Source organism: Zosterops lateralis, assembly GCF_965231275.1.
Source record: "Zosterops lateralis genome assembly, chromosome: 1".
NCBI classification, from domain to species: Eukaryota; Metazoa; Chordata; class Aves; order Passeriformes; family Zosteropidae; genus Zosterops; species Zosterops lateralis.
Genome location: NC_139762.1, coordinates 133,137,964 through 133,158,078, shown reverse-complemented (window position 1 = coordinate 133,158,078; position 20,115 = coordinate 133,137,964). Strand labels below are relative to the sequence as shown.

Below are 20,115 nucleotides of genomic sequence, written 5' to 3'. Positions count from 1 at the left end.
GACCTGTATTTTGGGTGAATGAGGCAAAGGAGGTGGAGGTGAGGGTTAAGGATTCAGGGTCAGGTTTGTTGTTCGTGGTTCCTTCAGGCCATGGCCATCACTGCAGCCCAAGGGGACCACTCAGCTCATCCTCTCCCTGTCTTCAGCAGCAGCCACTGCACCAAACACTAACCTCTCTTACAGCAGCAACAGCAAGCTCAGCATGCAAAATAATCAACTGGGCAATTTCACCAACCCTAATTATTCTGGGCTGCTGCCTGCTTAGATTAGTCCTGAAACTCATCCAAGACATTATCTACACAATCAACTGCAAAGTCCGACATGCTTTCTTCTTCTACCCCTCTGCCAAAGATGCACAAACAAGCCCTCAGCTGGAAAGGGCATAATTGTATTTATGCAAACTGTGATCATGCTGGTAACCCCAGCCACTCGATTGAGTTTATTAACAGTCACACACTAAGGTGTAGAAACGACTGATGGCAAATGCTGCTCTAGTTCAGAGCACACAGGGGGCTGGCACTTACCACTGAGGATACATTCAATTGCTAATTTTACTCATTTGCATCTTGTTAGAAATTCGAGCCAATCCAAGTAACAGAATACATCAGTCTTAGAGACACAGAAAATTCGGTTCTTTTCAGCAAACATGAAATACTTCATTTATTTTAATAGTCTCAATATGTTACTTCTACATAAAAAGGCCTCTCAGAGCATGTGATGCCAAGTTTATTGAGTATCCACAGTTTACATAAAGTCTATTTTTTGCTTTAGTTCATTGCAAGTACTTTAAGGTGGAAGTACTTTCACAGAGCATTTCAACCCGTGCTCCTATCAGGAAGGAACGTGGACTCAGCACAAACCCTCCCTGGCATTAGCCTGCAGCAGGATCCCCTGTGCCATCAAGAGCTCAGTTGGAGCTGAGGTGCAATACAGTGCAGGATTATATTATTGTTTACCACACAAGAGCTGGCAAGGGACTGATTTCCCACTTCCCAGCCCCACCAGCAAAGAGGCTGAGGGTGCATGAGAAGCTGTAGGGAACACAGCTGGGACAGCTGGCCCCAGCCTGATCAAAGGGGTGCCCCATAGCATACAATGTGTTGGTCAGCAATAAAAACTGCAGGGGAAGAAAATAAATCTGAAAGAACAAAAGCTCTTCTGCAGTCCAGAGGAAAAGGGCTTTGTGTCTGTTTTCACTCTTTGACTAATGCATTAATCAGGAAATGGATGATGAAATTGAGCTCTTTTACTTTCTTTATTCAATATTTGACTTTCAGTTATCATAAACCTCATTTTTCCCCTTTGAAATATTATCTGACCTCTTCATCAAATTAATACAGCTTTTAGATTTGATGTAGTAAAAAATTGTGTTGAACTTCTACAGTCATGAATTAAGTAATTTCAAGTAAATTTCCAAATTTCAAGTACATAAAAATATTTAATGAATAATTTGAGCCTAATTTATGAATCTCTATTTTCTCCTCACATAATTTTAGAACTGCCTCCCCTCACTGATTCTAAATTCTCTAGGCATCTTTTTCTAATAAAATAAATAGTTAAATTATTACGTCATAGAACTTATTTTCTCTTTTTACTGGAATAGTAATGATAGAAATAACCATTATCTTCTTAGAAATAATTACTATCTTCTGATTTCTTAGATCCTCATTTTAAAGAGCAGGAAAGATCTTATTCTAAATGCAATTGTTTTTGAAATTTTCTTCCAATAAAACCTATTGTTCTCTTCTCCATAGATCTTTTTCTAGATAAACTTTTATTTAATTTGAATATTTTTCATTAAATAATATTAATCTATTTAAAAGATTTGTTAGCTCACAGCCTCTAGAAGACTATGTTGAAAACCTAAAACAAATCAGCCAGTTCATATGAGGCGTTGCAGCAATGCATATTCTCAAACATAAATATAGTTCTATAATTAAAACACAATATAATCTGTTCTGCTTATTTCTTCACATCTCTTAAATTCAAAACTTCTCATATTAAAAGATGGAAAAGATGGAAAAGACATCTAGCTGAATTCCAGAGGAGAGCAGTTAGGAGATCTGTTTAGACATTGAACTAAGATTATTTTGTCTTTTGTAGATAGGCTCAGTCCTCATAATTATTAATGAAGATGTATTCAAGTTTCATGAGATGAAGTTCTACCATTTGCAGCAGTCCTAGGAGCCCAGATTACATATAGTTACGAGTGTTGCTCTCTATTTCTGTTTACACACAGTCTTAGGCAAATGCAGAAACTTATATTTTAAGATTAATACCATGGATAATTAACACCAGGATGATTTAGAATGCATAAAATTAAAACTGTATCTTTCGAGATGAAGGTTTAAAACACATGCAAGGCTAGATGAATGTTTTGAATGTAAATCCTCACCTTAAATGACAACAGAAATCATCTATTTAAATGAACTATTAAGAGACATCAGAGATTCTCATCTCTCCTTCACACAAATGCTGGATGCCTTTCAAGAAATGCCCTTTGATCAAGCACGAGATGTTCTTCAGTAATACAAGTTATTGAGCTCAATAACAAATTAACACCATGTCACTGAATGGACTGTGATAAATAGCAGGCTGCATTAGATGTTGTAATGGTAATTACTCATTCTAAATTCTGTGAAGCTATAAAAACAGTTTAGAAAAAAACAGCAGAAACACTCCACAAGTCCTAAAGCAGAGTTCTCCTGCTCAATAAAGCATTGTCAGTGGACCAAGTTAGACTCTAGAAAGAACTATATTGATTCTATTAGAGTAGTACCTAAAAGCAGCAGTCAAGGATTAGGATTCTCTTGACTACTCCTCAGCCTGTAATTTGGAAATGCAGCTACAATTTTATGCTTATGTTTTTATTATAAATAGTTTGCAAGTACATGATCCGATGGGGCTGTCTGGTTCAGCAAAATCTGCTTTATTTTTACAGGGAATATAACAGCCAAAGCATTTGGTGGATTATGCTATGTAATACCAAATTTAAACCTCTGATAGGCAGGCCAGATCCCTGGCCTTGAAAAAGACCTACTGTGCACTCCTAAGCCATCCAAGCGGGCTTAGTGAGGCTTCTGACAAGCCAGAGGGGGTGAGAAAGTTTTGGGGTAGCCAGGAAATGAAAATGTCAGCTACTTGGCATATACTTGTGGAACTGAAATATTTCTGCACTCCAGCAAGGCTCACCTTAATAAAGAATAAATTGGAGAGGTGAAAGTATAAATCTACATTTCTAGTGGACAGTAGGACATCACAAGCTGATGTGAGACAGTCCAGTCACAGCTGTGCAACACTTGAACTGCAGCTGTATCCACCAGGAGTCACAGTGACACCCTACCCACTCTGTCCTCCAAGAACAGTAAAGCTTTTGGGAGCTGTTGTATATGTAACTTCAGTTACAGGTAAAATAAACAAACCTCATGAAGTAGGATCTACAAATGAATACAGATCCAAAGGCTAAAATGCAGGGGAAAACACAAATCCATCAATCTTCTACAACTGAGTTAAATTCCCTTTTGTCACTTGCTATTAGACAATCCATTTGAAAATTATTTACAGCTCCTCTTGACAAATATGATTAGAAAAGATTTGGCAACTGTACTAGCTGCAATCATAAAAACATAAATCTTTAATAACTGTTACTCTTACAGCATCAGAGTTTTCAAAACAAAACTGGAAAAAAAACATTCAGCTAGAAAGATCTAAAGAGCAACAAATACTCAGAAAAATATGCAGCAGCTAAAAGAGTGATGAAATACATTACATCTAAAAAGTTATTGAAATTTGTTTCACAAAATTAAATTTCTGAAGTTTTGTTTTTGAGCTTGTTTATCCCATTGCAATAAACTGACAAGAACCATGTAATAGAGAAGAGGAGAGACAGTTTCTATGGTTTGCTATTGCCAAAGAAATCACTTGATAATGAATTTTAGTGCATCTCTGCCTGAGGTCTTGAATATAGGATTTTATTTAAGGAACAATATTTTTACAAGTCAAAATAACTTATGATAATGATCTTAATTAAATTGCAGAGAATACTATCTGAACAATATTTAACAATTCTCACCAACCAACATAAGGAGTCCTGGGGTCAGCAAGATATAGAAGACATAGCAAGAATACAAAACATGTAGTCTTTCTTTTTTAATACTGTACTGCCTTGGCTCAGAGCACTTAAAGGGAAAATCCTCGTGGCTATGAGTATGCAAGACAAAACAAGTTAATTCCTTAAGAAAGGTCCCTATATATTGCAGCTCTACACAGCAGCCTCAAGTTCAGCAGAGCCATAGATAGTAGTAACCAAATACTAACAATTCTCTCCTAAGCCTCCGTGAATTGTGATTTTTGTTCAGAGGCTTATAATGAATTCTCTGCCAGTTTTCTTACTGACATAAAATGCACACCTCAGAAGGAAGGTGATGCACCACTTCAAATTAGTGTCTTAAGTGTTTTAACATGGACAAAACAAGACATTTTCCTGTGGACTCACTCTTCAAAATGGCTGAATTACATTTTCGGAATGGTTATGGAGATTAAAAAAAAAAAAAAAAATCATCCTGCAGAAAAATCCAGCAAGGAAAACTACAGCACAAACAGCCAAGTCTCACTGATACAGAACTTAAAGACAAAGCAGGAAGTCTGAGATAGTGCTACAACCCGTTTTGTTTCAAACAGCTGACCTGCAACTGTTACCTTTGTTAGGAACAAAATTACAAAATTACAATGTACTTTAATAGTACTTCTTACAGCACAACTTACTGTTGTCAATAAAAAGGGAACTTCAGCTTCACACAGCTCTGTAAAATGCTCAGTGATCTGTATTGGTGCAGAGTCACTGAAGGTCAGTGCCTTCACAGGGTGACGGGATTTCACACTCACACAACACAAATGTAAATGACTCAAAGAGGTAGGGCACTGTGTACAAGTCTCTTTCCAGATATTTAAAAACAACAAAGGTGTTGACTAAGTGTTCTGTGCTCTTATTGAATTTCATAGACACACTGAGACTTTACCATCTTTGAAAAATAAAGCTTTTATCTTCCCCTGCAATGCATGTTGTCTAATCATCTGATCTACTGTGGAGTGACACAAGGAAGGTGTTAGTATTAGTGTTAGCAAATCGAAATGTTTTACATCCACTTTTTAGTTATTTTGTACAGATAAAAAGAGAAGAGAACAACAGAAATTCAGGCTCAGAAAATACTGAATGAGAATCATGTAAAGATGCCTTAATTGTGTATTTATTTTTGCTGCATTTTTCCTTTCTTGCAAAAAACTATTGGTAAAAAAGGCAACAACTTCAAGTAGATAATACATTTTTCTGGTACAAAGTTTGCCACAACCATATATTTTGTGAACTTAACCTACAGCAGTAACACGAAGTACTGGCATTTTCCTAGATGCTTATTCTCATCTTACACAGGTGCTATAAAGGATTCTTATTTGCACAGGCTTACTGCTTAGAGAAGTCATCTTCTTCCAGAGGCCAGGGTTGAAAAGCTGCTTATCTCACAGGATATCTGTACACCAGCAGAGCCTCTGTAGTAACAAGGACGCGGGCAGAGCAGCTCAGCACACGCTCATCACGTGAATATTTACCCAGGGTCTCAGCAGTCAGCACTCTGCAGCTACAGCTATCAGCACTTTAACTACTCTCAAAACTAGTTTGTATCTGTCAAGACGAGCTGCAGTCATGCTTTGTGCTGCAGTGCAGACCTATCTTTAGATAAGATATGTGGTTTCAATTTTGGGAAAATAGGAATACCAAGAGGCTCTCACCTACTCTGTCATCTCTCAAGCTGTCACTTACATCACCCCGTATGATTTGCGATTTTGCCTATGATGTTGCCAGTGTTGCTTGAAAGTTATAGTATTATTTACTGCTTAGTGGAAATGTGGTCCATTAGGCAGCTGAGTTACCTAACAGCTCTTTGTCACTGGGCATGGCTTTTACCCATCTCCATGCTGCTCCCAGCAGTGTGACTGAGCTCTTTTGTGCCAGTTCTGGTGGAGGTGCAGTATGCCACAGTAATTCAGCTTATTAAGGTGAAAGGAATATGTTCATTTGTTGTAGCAGTTTAGTTACATACCAGTGTAGTCACCTAAATCAGCTCACTAAAATTCATGTAAATGATGGATTTGGTCCAGATCAACAATCATGAGAGAGGATGAGGAATGGAGCTTTCATTCCACATGACAATGAGCTTCTGTCTCTCCACAGTTCACCTTATTGAGCCACACTTCAGGATAAAACCTTGTGTTCTCAGTCTCTTGAGATGGGACACTAGCACGTGGTGACTTCTCAGCTTTTTATGGGGTCTTTAAATTGCTTCACCCACTCTACTGGCCTGAGTTTCCATGAAAATTTTGTACATTTACAATGAAATTCAGGGGTTTGATGAGATTAAATTTTTCTTGCAGTATTACACACACAAAGCAAAGAGCAGAAAACCTTCTCCTGCTACCTCTGGTTATACCAAATTATATATATGAATATTTCAACTACTGACCAGCCTTGGCTTTTGTAAAGGTTCATAGTGATTGACTTGAGGCAATGGATTACATATGTCAGAAGATCAGGAACTTTCAGCCTCAAAAATACACTTTGTACACTGAAGGAAAAAAAAAAAAAAAAAAAAAAAACCCAAAAAAAAAAAACAGCCTTTTAAATTGTGCTTGGATATTAATCTGAAGTTCAAACCTAATTCTGACAACCTTCTTCAGTCAGAAGCTTTACAGAACAAATTCAACTTCTTCAACACATCAATACCTTAGCTTTAAAAAATGGTGGCTTTGTAATATTCTTTTTAAAAGTGTGTTAAAATTGTGTGATAAAAGCTGAACATGAAGACTTTTCAAAGGAACTCATCTTTTAGAAACTTTCAGTATGAAGAGATTTTTCAGAACTAAACTTAGAAAAGAAATTAAAACCAAATAATATGCAGAAATTGTAAAATTATTAGAAATTATAAAATCTTACTTCCTAGGAGTAGTAAGAAGAGATAGTATTTAAACATCTTTCATCACAAGTGCATCACAAGCTCAGCCTTTCCTTGTCATAGATGTATACAGAAAATGGCCTGTAAATAGGCAAAACAGTAAATAGTAATGGAGGTTTATGATGAAAACTTCTATTTGATTCTATTTGGATTATATAACTAATTCTCATATATTTACATTTTCCAAGTAAACAGATTATATAACAAGGAACCTAAAAGATATTCATAATCTAAATGTTCAGAAAGGCAGGACGTATAAACACTGGAACTATTTCTTAGAGAATATTTCTCTAGAATGCCATCAATCAGTACATTTTCATAAGAATTGGTGCCTCCAACCTGGTCTAAACCTCAGTGTGTTACACGGGTATTTTTTATGTACATATTCATTCAGTTCATCTGCCTTTACACATTTCTAAAGAATACCTTAACATAGAATATAGTGCTGCATGAATACAGGCTATTAGGTTCACTTTTCTGTTCAAACAGATGAGACATAAACCAGAAGCTCCAATACCACACACTTCTTTCACAATCTACTTCTCTATGCTCATAAATGCTACTCAAATGTTCCCTGGAAACAATTTACCTAATCAGTGAGGCGAAATGGAGAAATCAGATGTACCTGACTTCCACAGCACTTTTGACAATTTAGCAAGTTAAATATTAACTGCAATAAACTCTTTTAAAAGTATCTTCAAGTCTGAAAGTCTGTTAAGTGCTGCAGCATGATCAAACAAATCATTGCCAAAACTACAGGGCTTCAAATAAGAGGGAAGGGTGAAAAAAACTGTATAAGAGAAAAACTGAAAATTCAGTAAAGGGAAGAAGAACCACTGAGTAATGTAAAGACTTTGACAGGTTATACAAAGGAGGACCAGGATGCAGTGTAAGTAATGGCAATCTTGTTGGGGGAACTCAATGAAATTTCTGAGAGATATTTCTCCATTTTCCCCTTTCTCTTTTATTCTGTAACTGTTCTGTAAACATGTGACAATACCCAACCAGGTTCATCTGCTAGCTAGGACCAAAAGTCTGCAGACCTGCTTTGTCCTCAATACAGCTGAAGATTATAGGAGGTCACTATTTTACCAGATAAGCATGATATATTGTGTGAAATATTTTCCAAAGTAAATTAGTTTAATTCTTTCACATTTCAAAGCCACATACTTAATAGCAAAAAAAAGTTATGATTTATAAACAAGAAAAAGTGATGGGGGCTAAATATTCTTGCTTCTTTGTGCAATAGTCTTTAAACCCTTCCATGAAAAATGGAACTACTTCTGCAGAAAAGGCAAAAATATTATTATATGTTAGCACAAAACTTCACTCTTCAGAGAGACGTAGCTACTTCGTATTCCAAGGCAAAATAAACTTTTCAACACAATTTTATAACAAAATCACTGAGTACTAATTTGATAGACTGCAATGACCCAATCCTCTTCAAACAGTTTTATTTAGTATTTTCTTAATTATCATAAATCTCATTATCATTTTTTCTATCTTGCCCCTAAAATAAGGATTTCAACCTCAGTTGACCATCACAGGAGAAATACACTAATGATTTTTTGACAATAATGACAGACACCAAAAACTTTAAAACACCTTTACAGGGTTTTAAATATTCTTTCAAGAGAATATTATTATTGGAAAAAGTTAGCTAGAAATAGGGTGAAATTGCATTCCTAAATCAATAATCAGATTGCTAGGCAGATGGGCCAATTTTTGAGGCACCCATCACTCAGCACCTGCTGAGGGTCTGACTAGGAAGGGTTCCTGTAGGACTGTCACTGTGACTGCCCAAAGTGTGTCACCCCTCACACTTGTGCCAGTGCCCTCATCACAGGAACAGCTTCACTGTTACACAGCAGCTCCTGAACAGCTGCAGCTGAAATTCCAGCCAGACAGAGAAGGACAAAGAAATTGGTGCCACTTTGCCCAGATTATTCATGTCAGATATTTCTTCCTGGTGCCCAGATTGTGAATTATAATGGATGGAGTGAGAACTGTGAAAGGATGGAAAGAATACATTTTCCTCTGACTGGCATAAGCTTCCAGGTCTCACTCTCACCAATATTCAGCTTAATCTCAAGCAGTTTCTGTGAATAACTCCAGGTCTTGAATGGCACATTTTGGGGAGCTTGGGACAACAGGGCTAAAGGACAGGGCATCTTAGGAACAGTTTTCAAATTCATGACCTATGTACAGCCTGTTCAGCTTATTTCCCCTTCACTTTGGTTTCTCTATTTCTCCCATACTGATTATCCTATCCTTGATGAAATAAACATAAAAATAAAAACACGACAAGAAAGACATGTTTTTACAGAAAATGGGAAAAAAAAACCCAAAAAACCAAACCATACAATTCATAAAATATTCCCAACTAAATAATATTTTTAAAATTAATTAAATAAACTTATTTGACAGTGGCCCATTTAGTTTCTGATAGTTAACTTAAGAAGTAACAAAATTACCTGCAAAGTCAATTTAAATATACCATAGGAAAGCACTAACATAATCTAAAATGACACTTAGTCTAATTTGTGACAGATAGATTTCAGTGTTTTATTGGAAGAATAATGATTTCATCAAAGTATGAAGAAAATTATAATTTGAAAAACACACACTTCATGTATTCTGGAGATATTACATGTCTTTTTTTTTCTTTTTATGCTGTCATTATTTCTGTGTGCTGGGATTCCTCTGTAAAAAACTCCTAAAAAAATCAGAGTATTCATTCAGAAATAAATATTCAGAAATATTCACAAAATTTCAAAAGAAAAACTCCATGATGTCTTTTTGTTCTATTATGGCATTGTAAAGAACTGAAATGCTTTAAACAGAATTCACCAGGTCTTCATTTTACCTTATCTGTGCCAAATCTGTATTAATTATTAGCATTTAGCCCTGATGCAAGATGTGGTTACCAAGTAAAAATTTCTAACTTAGTTAAACTGAAATAGTAGTTTGAAATAAGTGGAGCAGGTTGAATAAGATAAGAGTTACCTACATTGGAAGCCTTGCATTTCTTGGGGTGACAACCTTTCCAGCCATGTTTGTACAACTTCTTTCATAACTGTTAAAAAGTTAATGGATATTTATCGATTTTATTTGGCAAATGTTCCACCTGACAAGATGGTAAAGTATAGCAAAAAACTATCTTGAAATGATAACTGAAGTTTCTTTTGTTTTCTATTCAAAATTGGAAGAGATAAAAAAAATGGTGCAGATAAAGCAAAAATGTTTTTATGATACTTTTAATATAGGTCACTCATATAATTCTGGTCTACAGTTTCAACTGAAAGAGAAACAACTTTACCTTCAGAATAAAAAATTTGCACAAATTCCAGAGGAGAGTGCATCTTGCCATTAGTGTTAAAAAGGTGAACTAAACCTAGCATCCAATTATAAAAATTTTCCATAAGTTAAAAATATTAAAAATCATGTTGTTTCATTAATAACTTAATCTCATCAGAAACCATAGATAATTACAACAAAATGTGAAATATTTTAGTAATAACTCATAGTTCTTTTGTTGCATCATCTCAGAAGACTATTAATCTTTTGCCTAGACAAGATTTCCTCTATAGCCATAGTTCTAGCAAAGTTCCAGAGTAAAAGGAAACGTGATAAAATAATTAAAGTTTTTAATATTTCTGTACATTTGTATACAGAAGGTTCAGATTGCAATTTGGGCAAGTTTTTAATCAATAAAATTGAATATTAGACATTTTTGTTTGAATGGAAGTGCTATGAAATTATTCATGCTCATTTACTTATGATAAAATATTCTGTATGCTCTGATTATTATATGAAAATATGTCTTCTTCATTACTTCTGAAAATCCCTGTCTTTCCTCAGATTCTGAGAAGGCATAATCAGTTACATACCATCTTTTCAGTATGTATTTTAATATCTTAGAGGACAATCATAATTCTATAGGGAATCTTCAAATGTTAATATTTATCATCTTTTTGCCTAGTTAGAGTTACGCCACAAAAATTTTCTGGCTTGATGCAATGTGTACCTGCCTGAACACTCCTGCAAGCAGGAGTGATAATAAGGATGTGAATATGCAGCCAAGAACTGGGAAAAGGCAGGGCTTTTTCAATGAGGGACATGATTGTCTTATGCCAAGTTTAAATTACTGCAAATTTAAAATAATTTACAGTGGAGTGGTCTAAATGCTGAAAAAGATCACACTCTTTTAATATCTTCTAAGGAACATGGAAGTGTGTAAGTAGGAGAAGGTTTGGCAAAAGTTACTTTAAAAATTCTCTACGACAAGAAATTTCTGTAACTTCAAACATTCTAGTTCTGTTCTCATCTATACATCTGTGAAAAAATCTTATCTAGAAAAAAAACCATAGGAAATACTAATATTTTATAGTATTTAGGTACTTCTTAGTCAATATTGTAAGAAGTACTCTCAAAGCAGTGACATTTTATTGCTTAAAAATAGATGGAGAAAAGTGTAATATTTCTTATCTCTCAATATTTCTTATATTTGCACCTAAAATAAAGCCAGTTCATAGGAGTAAGCTTAAAGAATGGAATAATAGAATTCTGAATTTCCAGTCAAACGCTATATATATTTAAGTTACATCTACTTTACATAAGAGATAGACATGTCCATGAAACGAAAAGTTAATTAATTAATTACAAAAACAAAACACAATCTCCTACACTGCAATATTAAGTGAAATAATAAGAAATTTTGTCACTCACTGAAATTTGTTTTAATAAAAAATGTCAAACACTTCAGCATTTTAAATAATCAATTATTCTTTTGATAATTTAAAATGTGTACTTTGAATTGTAAGATATTTCTATACTGAAACTGTGTGAAAATTCAAAATCTTTTTTGTTCAACTGCTGGAGCTGATTCCTGAAATTCTGCCTTCTAGTATAATTTGTTCCAGAGAAGTTAGACTTTCAGGAACTCTCTAACCTGAATGAAACAAATTTTAGAAACAATGACCTCGTTCTGATCTTATTTAGCTCAGTTTATCTTTGAAGCCAAAGTTGTTGAAGATGCATGAAACTGGCGCAAGCAGGATTGAAATCAGGTCCCTTATCTCTCTGAATTTCAAATGAGAGCTCTATGACGGAATCCCACTTCCTTGGCATCTCTGCTCAAATAAGGCATGCACTTTCCTTGCAGTTGAGCTCAGGAAGTGTGCTTTCTGCTCCTCACACCATGAGCTACCATACTTTTTCTAACTTGTGACAAGTATGTTGTTTTCAAACAGATCTAGTTCTCTGTCAAAAACTAAACTGGATGTCTATCAGATTGGTTTCAATACTGCAATAAACAAGTAGGTCCTGGAAGCTGGGGGAGCTGGGGGTGTTTAGCCTGGAGATAAGGAGGCTCGGGGACAACCTTATCACCCTCTACAACTATCTGAGAGGAGTGGTAGCTACATGGGTGTGAGACTCTTCTCCAAAGTAACAAGCAACAGAACGAGAGGAAATGGCCTGATGGTGTTGCAGGGGAAATTTAGACAGATATTAGGAAAAAATTCTTCACCGAAAGCTTTGTCAAACACCAGAACAGGAACAGGCTGCCCAGGGAACTAGTTGATTCACCACTGCTGGAGGTATTTAAAAGGGACGTGACACTGGTTTAATGGTGAATTTGTCACTCTTAACAGTTGGACTTTAACTCAAAGATTGCTTCCAATCTAAAGGATTCTACCTATGCATATGAGTTTCTTTGATAATAAAAACTAACTAACTATCATGTTTTAATAAAACAAGAGTGAAAGCAAACACTAAATTTAAGAACTGACAAAACACGAACACATTTGGCTTTCCCACCACAGATTCCACCCACGTTAGATGTCAGCCACCATTTGTGCAAACAGATACCTCTCACAGGGTGCTCTGAAAAGTGGCTGGGAGCATAGAACGCGCGTATGCCCGAACTGTTTACCGTCACTGGAGAATCTACTATGTCCTACTTTATATTTAGAACAAATTAGGGCAATATTTAGAACTATCATGCACCTAGATTTCCTTGAATGAATCATCTTCTTCCATCTAGAGATTGTCTCTTGCTGAATCCCTAAAGTTTGAGAGATTTGTAAAGACTTGTAGGGCTTTTAAGACCCTCAAGTGTTTGGGGAAGGTGCAGGTGGAACCTCAGCTTCAGTTCAGGTCACCACTCTCATGCCTGTGTTCTAAGTGGGGGTACAACAACCCCAGGGACCACAACCTTTCCTGAGTCTCTTCAGATTGGTCCTTTGGCAGACTGCAGGCATGACAGTATTGCCATAAGGAATACATGGGCAGTGGTACTGTTTGATTTTCTAAATTTACCTGTAAAGCCCGTGGAAACAGAATTAGCCAGTAGCACTCTGCTTCACATCTGCTTCAGGCTGGCTAACAAATTATGGGGGGCATTTCAAACCTTTCCTAAGGCCTACTCCTTAGAATTGCACTGAGAAACATCTAACTGAACATGCAGTAGAAAGTACTCTAACTGTCCCTCACAATAGAAGATACTTAAATTGGACAAGCAGCACAAAACGCAGCTTTATTTGGACCTCTGTAGGTGACAAAGCTCAGTGTCCACTATACTGCAATACCATCAAAACTGTTCTCTTTTTATAGGCCAGATTTCTCTGAGCCTTTAAACTACACTGTGTAAACTGAGATGGTTTTGAGAAAGTATGGTAATTCGAATAGTCTAGAACATTTATAAATATATCGTTATAATGTTTAGTGATGGAGGATCTGGTTTACAACCATTTAAATGTATGATTTCATAAAAACATTGGCATTTCAAGAATTGTTTTTCTCTAACATTTTAAGAAATTTTGATCTTTCATTATTAGGGAAAATAGCAATATACCTAATATTTTGGTCCAAAACATATAGGCAACTTCTTTTTTCCTCTCCAAAGTGTATTTCCTAAGACAGGTAGGAGGTCCTGTCATAGAGATATAGCTTTGAACTGTCTGCTACACTGATCTCAGGACTGGCAATAAATGTTACAAATGGAGACCTCTTTGCAGCTCCAGAAGCCTGGTATTCACAGCAAGAGTGAAGAAGGGTCTCTTACATAATGTGGAAAAAATACTGTGAGTTTCAAAAAATTTGAATAACACAATAAGAAAGAATTGTTTATCCTATTCACAGAAAAAGGCAGAGGCCGTCTGTTTAATTGGTGTTCAGTTATGTCACTAAGGAGAGTTTCAATATCTGTGAAGACCTGCACAAAATTCACTCTGGAAAATATGCCTAATTCTGGCACAACCTAAGTTTCAGGTAAACACATTTGTAATCCCAGCTATGTCCCTTTAACACTGTTCTCATGCATTGTTTCCTGACCTAAAGAATGAACTCCTCTGTCACAGAGTCAGCTCCTGACCATGATCTTAGCACATCTCATCCCACCAAACACCATCTCAGCCCTTCATGTCAATGCTGCCAGGTCCACGTTCCTTGCTCAGGGAGCCCAAATCCCTCTTTGCAAAAAATCACACTCCAGTGATTAAAGAGCAGGGGAGAAGAAGGAGGACCTGAGGATATTATTTGATTATGTGACCAGGGCTACTGAGGCTGGCTCTGGTTCCAGGTACAGGTGTTACTGCTGGAATGACTTCCTGTGCTATGCATGGTCACTTCTCCCAGCGCAGGCTGGGAGCAGACACAGTCAAGAGCAGCCACATCCTTCCCCAGTTCGAGCAGTTGTTATGCTCCTTTACAAAAAAACAAGGCTATTCCCCACGTTGGTTCCAGCTGCAGGCCACCACCAGGCCACACTGACACAGTTACACTCTGTATGTCAGGACAAAGTGCTTACACTAATTCAATCAAGATTAACAAAGCATAGTATGGAACTTTTTTTTTCCCCTGCAAAATCTTTGCAAGCTTTTAAAATTAATTTATATAACACATACCTAGCTTCATTCCCTACCTCAGAAATAAGGACAGTCATAGTTATCAATAAGAATATTTTCTTTGACACTTAAAATGCAGAATTATTTAAGTGAAAGCTACAAGTTTTGTAAGATCATTATTATCATGGAGAATCTAGAATTGTACAGCGTGTTATAAACTCCCATCTGAAGGGAGCAGAAGGCCCGATATGTAGACCAGACCCACTTCTTGGAAAAGTCTGGTGCATACCTGAGACCCAGCTATGAAGGGGGAGGTTCCTATCCTGGAAAGGCTCCCAGCCATTATGGATTTTTCAGGTAGGCAGCAAAGTGGCAATAAGAAGTCCAAGGGCAATCAAAGAGACACCTCAGGGCTTTAGGATGACGAATCAGGAATACAAGTGGGATTCTGCTCTATTCTCCCAGTTACAGGAAATGAGGAAGGAAGAGAGGGAGAACCAGCAGATCAATACTTGACTCTGAGCCTGGTGTCACCAGCAGAATTTTGTGGGGTTTTGATCATTTTTACAGCTTACATGACACCAGGCCTCCTGATGACAAATGGGGTTCGGTCACCTGTCTCAAAAGGTGAAAAGGATTTTTCTCAGGCATTAGCAGGGCTCATGGAGAGAGCTTTAAACTAGATCTGAAGAGAAAAGCATGAAACCAGTCTTGTGCACAGATAAACCAGGCATCAGCAGTCCAATATCTGAGAGACTTTGTGCTAGTGGAGTCCTTCATTCTGCTGTCTCCATGGAAGTAGGGGATAGAGAGTCATGCAGCAGCAGACACAAGGGTTATTGATGTGTTAGAAGCCATGGAAGTGCTAAATTAGTGGTAACCAATATTCTTAAAGATTGTTTCCAACTTAAATGATTCCATGCTTTAATAATCCTAAATGTATATGCTTTGTGTGTTATGCCTGAAAAAATATATTGTTTGTATATTATTTTGTATACTATATTTCCTATACTGAATTACCTTAAATAAACATTTTGTTACTACTTCCCATGTATCGTTTGGTCCTATTTTCCTCAATGTCGCTTCTAAGAATAAAATCATGAAGACCATAAAGTTGGTATAAGTTTTTTCTACTCATCGGGAAGACTAAGGAGGTCAAGGTTTCAGCACAGTTGTTTCACATAAGTACATGCAACTGTCTACTTCGACCTGGTGAAATTTCCTTCCATTCTACACTATCTTGCCCCTTACTTATCAGACCATGGTTATGGATATTGACATATGAAAATTCAGAGTTATTTCACTTACTTGAGTTAATTACTTGCTTCAGAACCAGTTTGATAGCAATACTAATAATAAATAGTAGTAAATTTTCTATTCCAAATCCACAACAGCAGATGACCATTCAGGACAAGTAATAAAGGTATACTGGTATAAGAATAATAGCTCAAAAAAAGCTTAAAACAACATTCATGAACGTAAGCAAATAAGATTCATTTGATTGAGTTTAAACTCATGGTCCCCAATACTTTCATATTTAGATTATAAATTATCTTTTTATAGGCTGGAAAGTCATTTCAATCAATCTTAATTTTCTTTCTGACATTGGAGTAACTCCAAAACTATTTCTAAAAAGCACTAAAACCAAAAATCATCATAGCACCACAAGAAAAAGGAATCTCCATTGGTTTAAACTGCATCAGTTATTTTAAATTTGTCTCAGAACTTCAGTGGGTTAACTTTATACACACAGGTCTTTTTGCAGATCAGACATTCTTTAACCTGCAGCAGACAACACAAAGCTGGCATAAGGTCTGTATCATGTGCTTCACTTAATTCAACAAAAACACAGTCATGCATCCACACTTGATCCAGATCAAATGTGCACTCATTGTGATCCAGGAGCACGCAAATCTGGTATTAATGGACATGAAACCATGCCCTTATATGACAGCCCAGCTCTAGATACTTTGCAGATTTCATTGATGGGTTTTTCAGTAGGCATGTTTTTTTCCTTTAACTTATCCAAATACTTAAAGGAGCTGTGCTGTTGTTTCTCACATAAATCATTAAATTCATGTAAATGAAACACAAAATTAGAAAAAAAATCCCAATTCCCATCACAACAAAGTTGAGTCATCTGTGAAGGGCTGTAGATGTGTGGTTGAAATCAATTTAAAATAAATGTCCAACATTGAAACCAACTCAATCAAAAATAGATGAAACAATCAAAAATTAGAAATCTTACCTTTTTCACTAACACTTTCACTTTCAATCTCTACATCATCACAACTAGTATATTCTGGAGTGGATGCCAATTCTTCTTCTGAGCTACTTAATGAAACCTGGCGCATTTTACCTCCTTTTTTCGTTTTATGGGGCTTTGGTGGTGGAGGTCTGACAGACTCAGACTGGTCTGAGCTGAGCGAATCATTCCGTAACATGGTCTCCATCTTTTCACGTTTTGTTTTCCGGACAGCAGAACTGGGATCCAAATGGTGCTGTTTCCTTAAAGAATCAGAGCGCCTCATGTCTGGTCTTTCCAGAGGAATTGGACTCCTCCTAGGTGTAGGAGGGCTATGATTTGTGGTCCTCTGACGATTGGGACTTGGTCCCTGAGCCTCTCGAGTTCTTTCCATAGAGTATGAACGTTGATTTTCCATGGCAGCCCTGCGCTCAGACACTGACCTTTGTCTTGATGGCCGTTCCATCCTGAGCATGGACATCTGAGAATCTTCCAGCTCTGTATTTGCCAGTGAGACATCGCTGTGTCTCCGTTCATGACGTGCTCGGGACACTTCAGCGTGGATACGCATTTGTTCCTCATACGGCTGTGGCTTGACTGGATAACGAGCCAAATTAGGATCGCTCCGGTATCGTGCCTGGTATTCCTCCTCCTTCCTTTGCCTTTCATATTCTTCGATGTTTTGTGCATCTTCTTCTTCTACCGGATACTCCTTGGAACGCCTGCGGCTCCTTCTGTTGGAATCTCTGTAATCACCCAGTTCAGGTTCTTCGTATAACTGAGGCCCACGCTGTGACCGCCTATCTGAATAATCTGATGGTGACCTGGGCATCGCACTGTCTGATGTAGCATACTGTGAATATTCGTCTCTCTCGTCCCTTTGGTCGTATCTTCTGCTCTGTTCTCTTGATATTGAAGGGCTTCTTTTCCTAAATAATCATGGCAAGAAAGAAGAAAGAGAATTCTGTTAATATTTTATGCAGCATGAATATACAGTTAATGCTAGTTAAAAGATAAAATGACCAGCTAATGGAAAAAAAATCAGTTCATTGCATTTCTTTGTGAATGTGCTCTCACATTTTCTGTACTAAATTGAAGAAAGCATGTCATGCTATAAATCTGCTTATGGTGCACAGTTTGAATAAAAAACAGTTTTGAAGGAAAAATGCTAATATGACTTTATAAAATATAGAATAAAAATACTTAGGTTACTTTGTAGTCATGACCGCTTTACAAGTACCAAATTTTTATAATGCTTTGTAATCATTTTACAATAATATAACTTGATCATGTAACTTCTATTTCATAGAGTTTTATAAACACCATGGAAATTAGGGCTAGAAGGATCATCCAGTTAGTTTACTCTTTTAGCAGCTGTTATTGTTCAAAACCACACATTTCAGTTCCCATAAAACTATAATTTGTGTCAAGGGCAGAAAACAAAGATTCAATGGCAGCACTTGTCTAAATCAGATGAACTCAGAAGACCTGAACTCAAAAAACAAACCACTTTTTTTGTGTTGTTAAGGGAAAGAGTTTCAAAGTGATGCCTGAATTGAGAAAAGAATCTTTCTCCTCTCTATAGAGATGGTAGCAGTATTAGTCCAAGCATTTGAGCAAGACAAATACCAGAATGGGGTTCCTGTGGCACATAAAACATTGACTCTTTGATGTCATTGACACCATCCAGCTATATACAACTACTGAGGCTTCAGAGACAGAGGAAAAAGAATTAACAAATATTCCTTTCTGACACTGACAAATGATAGATTGAAGCATGTGATTCATTTATATGTAATATTTTCATAAAGCTGTGTCTGGAACATATAATGAATGTTATGTTTTCTGTTTTACACAACATTGTCTGCTACATGATTAGAAGGGATCGATTAAATAAGAAAAAACATACTGGACCTTCAAATCTTGCCTTTATCAATCTTTACAGGGTAATACGCATGTAAAATGCTACCTTCCAGACATGTCCTGATTCATGCTTGGCTTTTCACCCTACATGGATCTGCAGAAAACTAGAACAAAGATCCCAGATATAATAGGCTGAGAGGTGGGCCTTCTCTGGGATTATGTAGATCAACTCAAACTTGAAGTAATAAAAATACAAATGAGATGCTTTTTTTGTGTTCTTAATACTTTCTTCTTTTATTTAGTTCTACCTTTATAATTAAGATCCCTTTTAAAACATTTTCTACACTCACAAAATGACCACCGATTCTGAAGGGAAGCCTTGCCAGCAGCAAGCAGGAGATCCTCCCCATTGTTTAGAAGGATAGGAAAAAAAGGTGAGAAAACACAAGCCATGTTGTCAGAGTTGTCCTAGAAGAAGAAAGGAAACATTTCAACTTAGTGAAGGGGAGAAGGAGAATGAGGTTCTCCTTGGTGCCCAGGAAAGTATAGAGGACTCTGTCTATCAGATGAGAGAGAAAATATTCTTTTCACAGCCAGGAAGGAAGTGCAGTCTGCTCAGCAAGGGAAAACCACAACTGTCAGTGCAGAGTGTGCACGGCATGTGGGATGACTGGCAAACTAGCATTCTGTACTGTTCTAGGTACCATACAGAATTATTAAACTGTACTTGAAAGATTTGGACCCATTATTGCCTTTTAAATAGTAAAGTACTTTAGCTTTGCAATGGCATCTACAAATGAGAAAACTAATTCAATCTTGCAAAAATGAAACTCTTTGTATGAAGCATGACAAGTTCTATAAGCATCATGCAGATGCCTATTCACTTACAGTGGAGCTAAGATGTCCTGTCTGTCTTGTTACAGTGGCATGTTAGTACCAGCACAAATTATAACCTCTGTAAGTTTTACAAAATCTCTACAGATTCTGCTATTGGGGACTCAACTGGAATCGCCCTAATGTGACATGAACAGAGTTTCACAACACTAAAACCAGAATGGCCAATGGGAAGGGACAATTAGAACAACAGAACTACCCAAATGCAGACAGTTTGCAAAGACATAAAAGCTTCATTAAGACAAGAGATTCGATACAAAAA

General features: G+C 36.7%; 1 protein-coding gene across 3 annotated transcripts in view; it reads right to left on the bottom strand.

The window, feature by feature from the left end:
- The window catches only part of RIMS2 (regulating synaptic membrane exocytosis 2), a gene marked incomplete at its 5' end in the record, with an annotated part of 477,503 nt that overhangs the window by 257,936 nt on the left and 199,452 nt on the right, over positions 1–20,115 (bottom strand). For all 3 annotated transcript variants that reach the window (XM_083865898.1, XM_083865900.1, XM_083865899.1), the window contains one exon: positions 17,100–18,025. In XM_083865898.1, the coding sequence (XP_083722024.1) occupies positions 17,100–18,025 (926 nt within the window). The remainder of the gene's footprint in view (positions 1–17,099; positions 18,026–20,115) is intronic.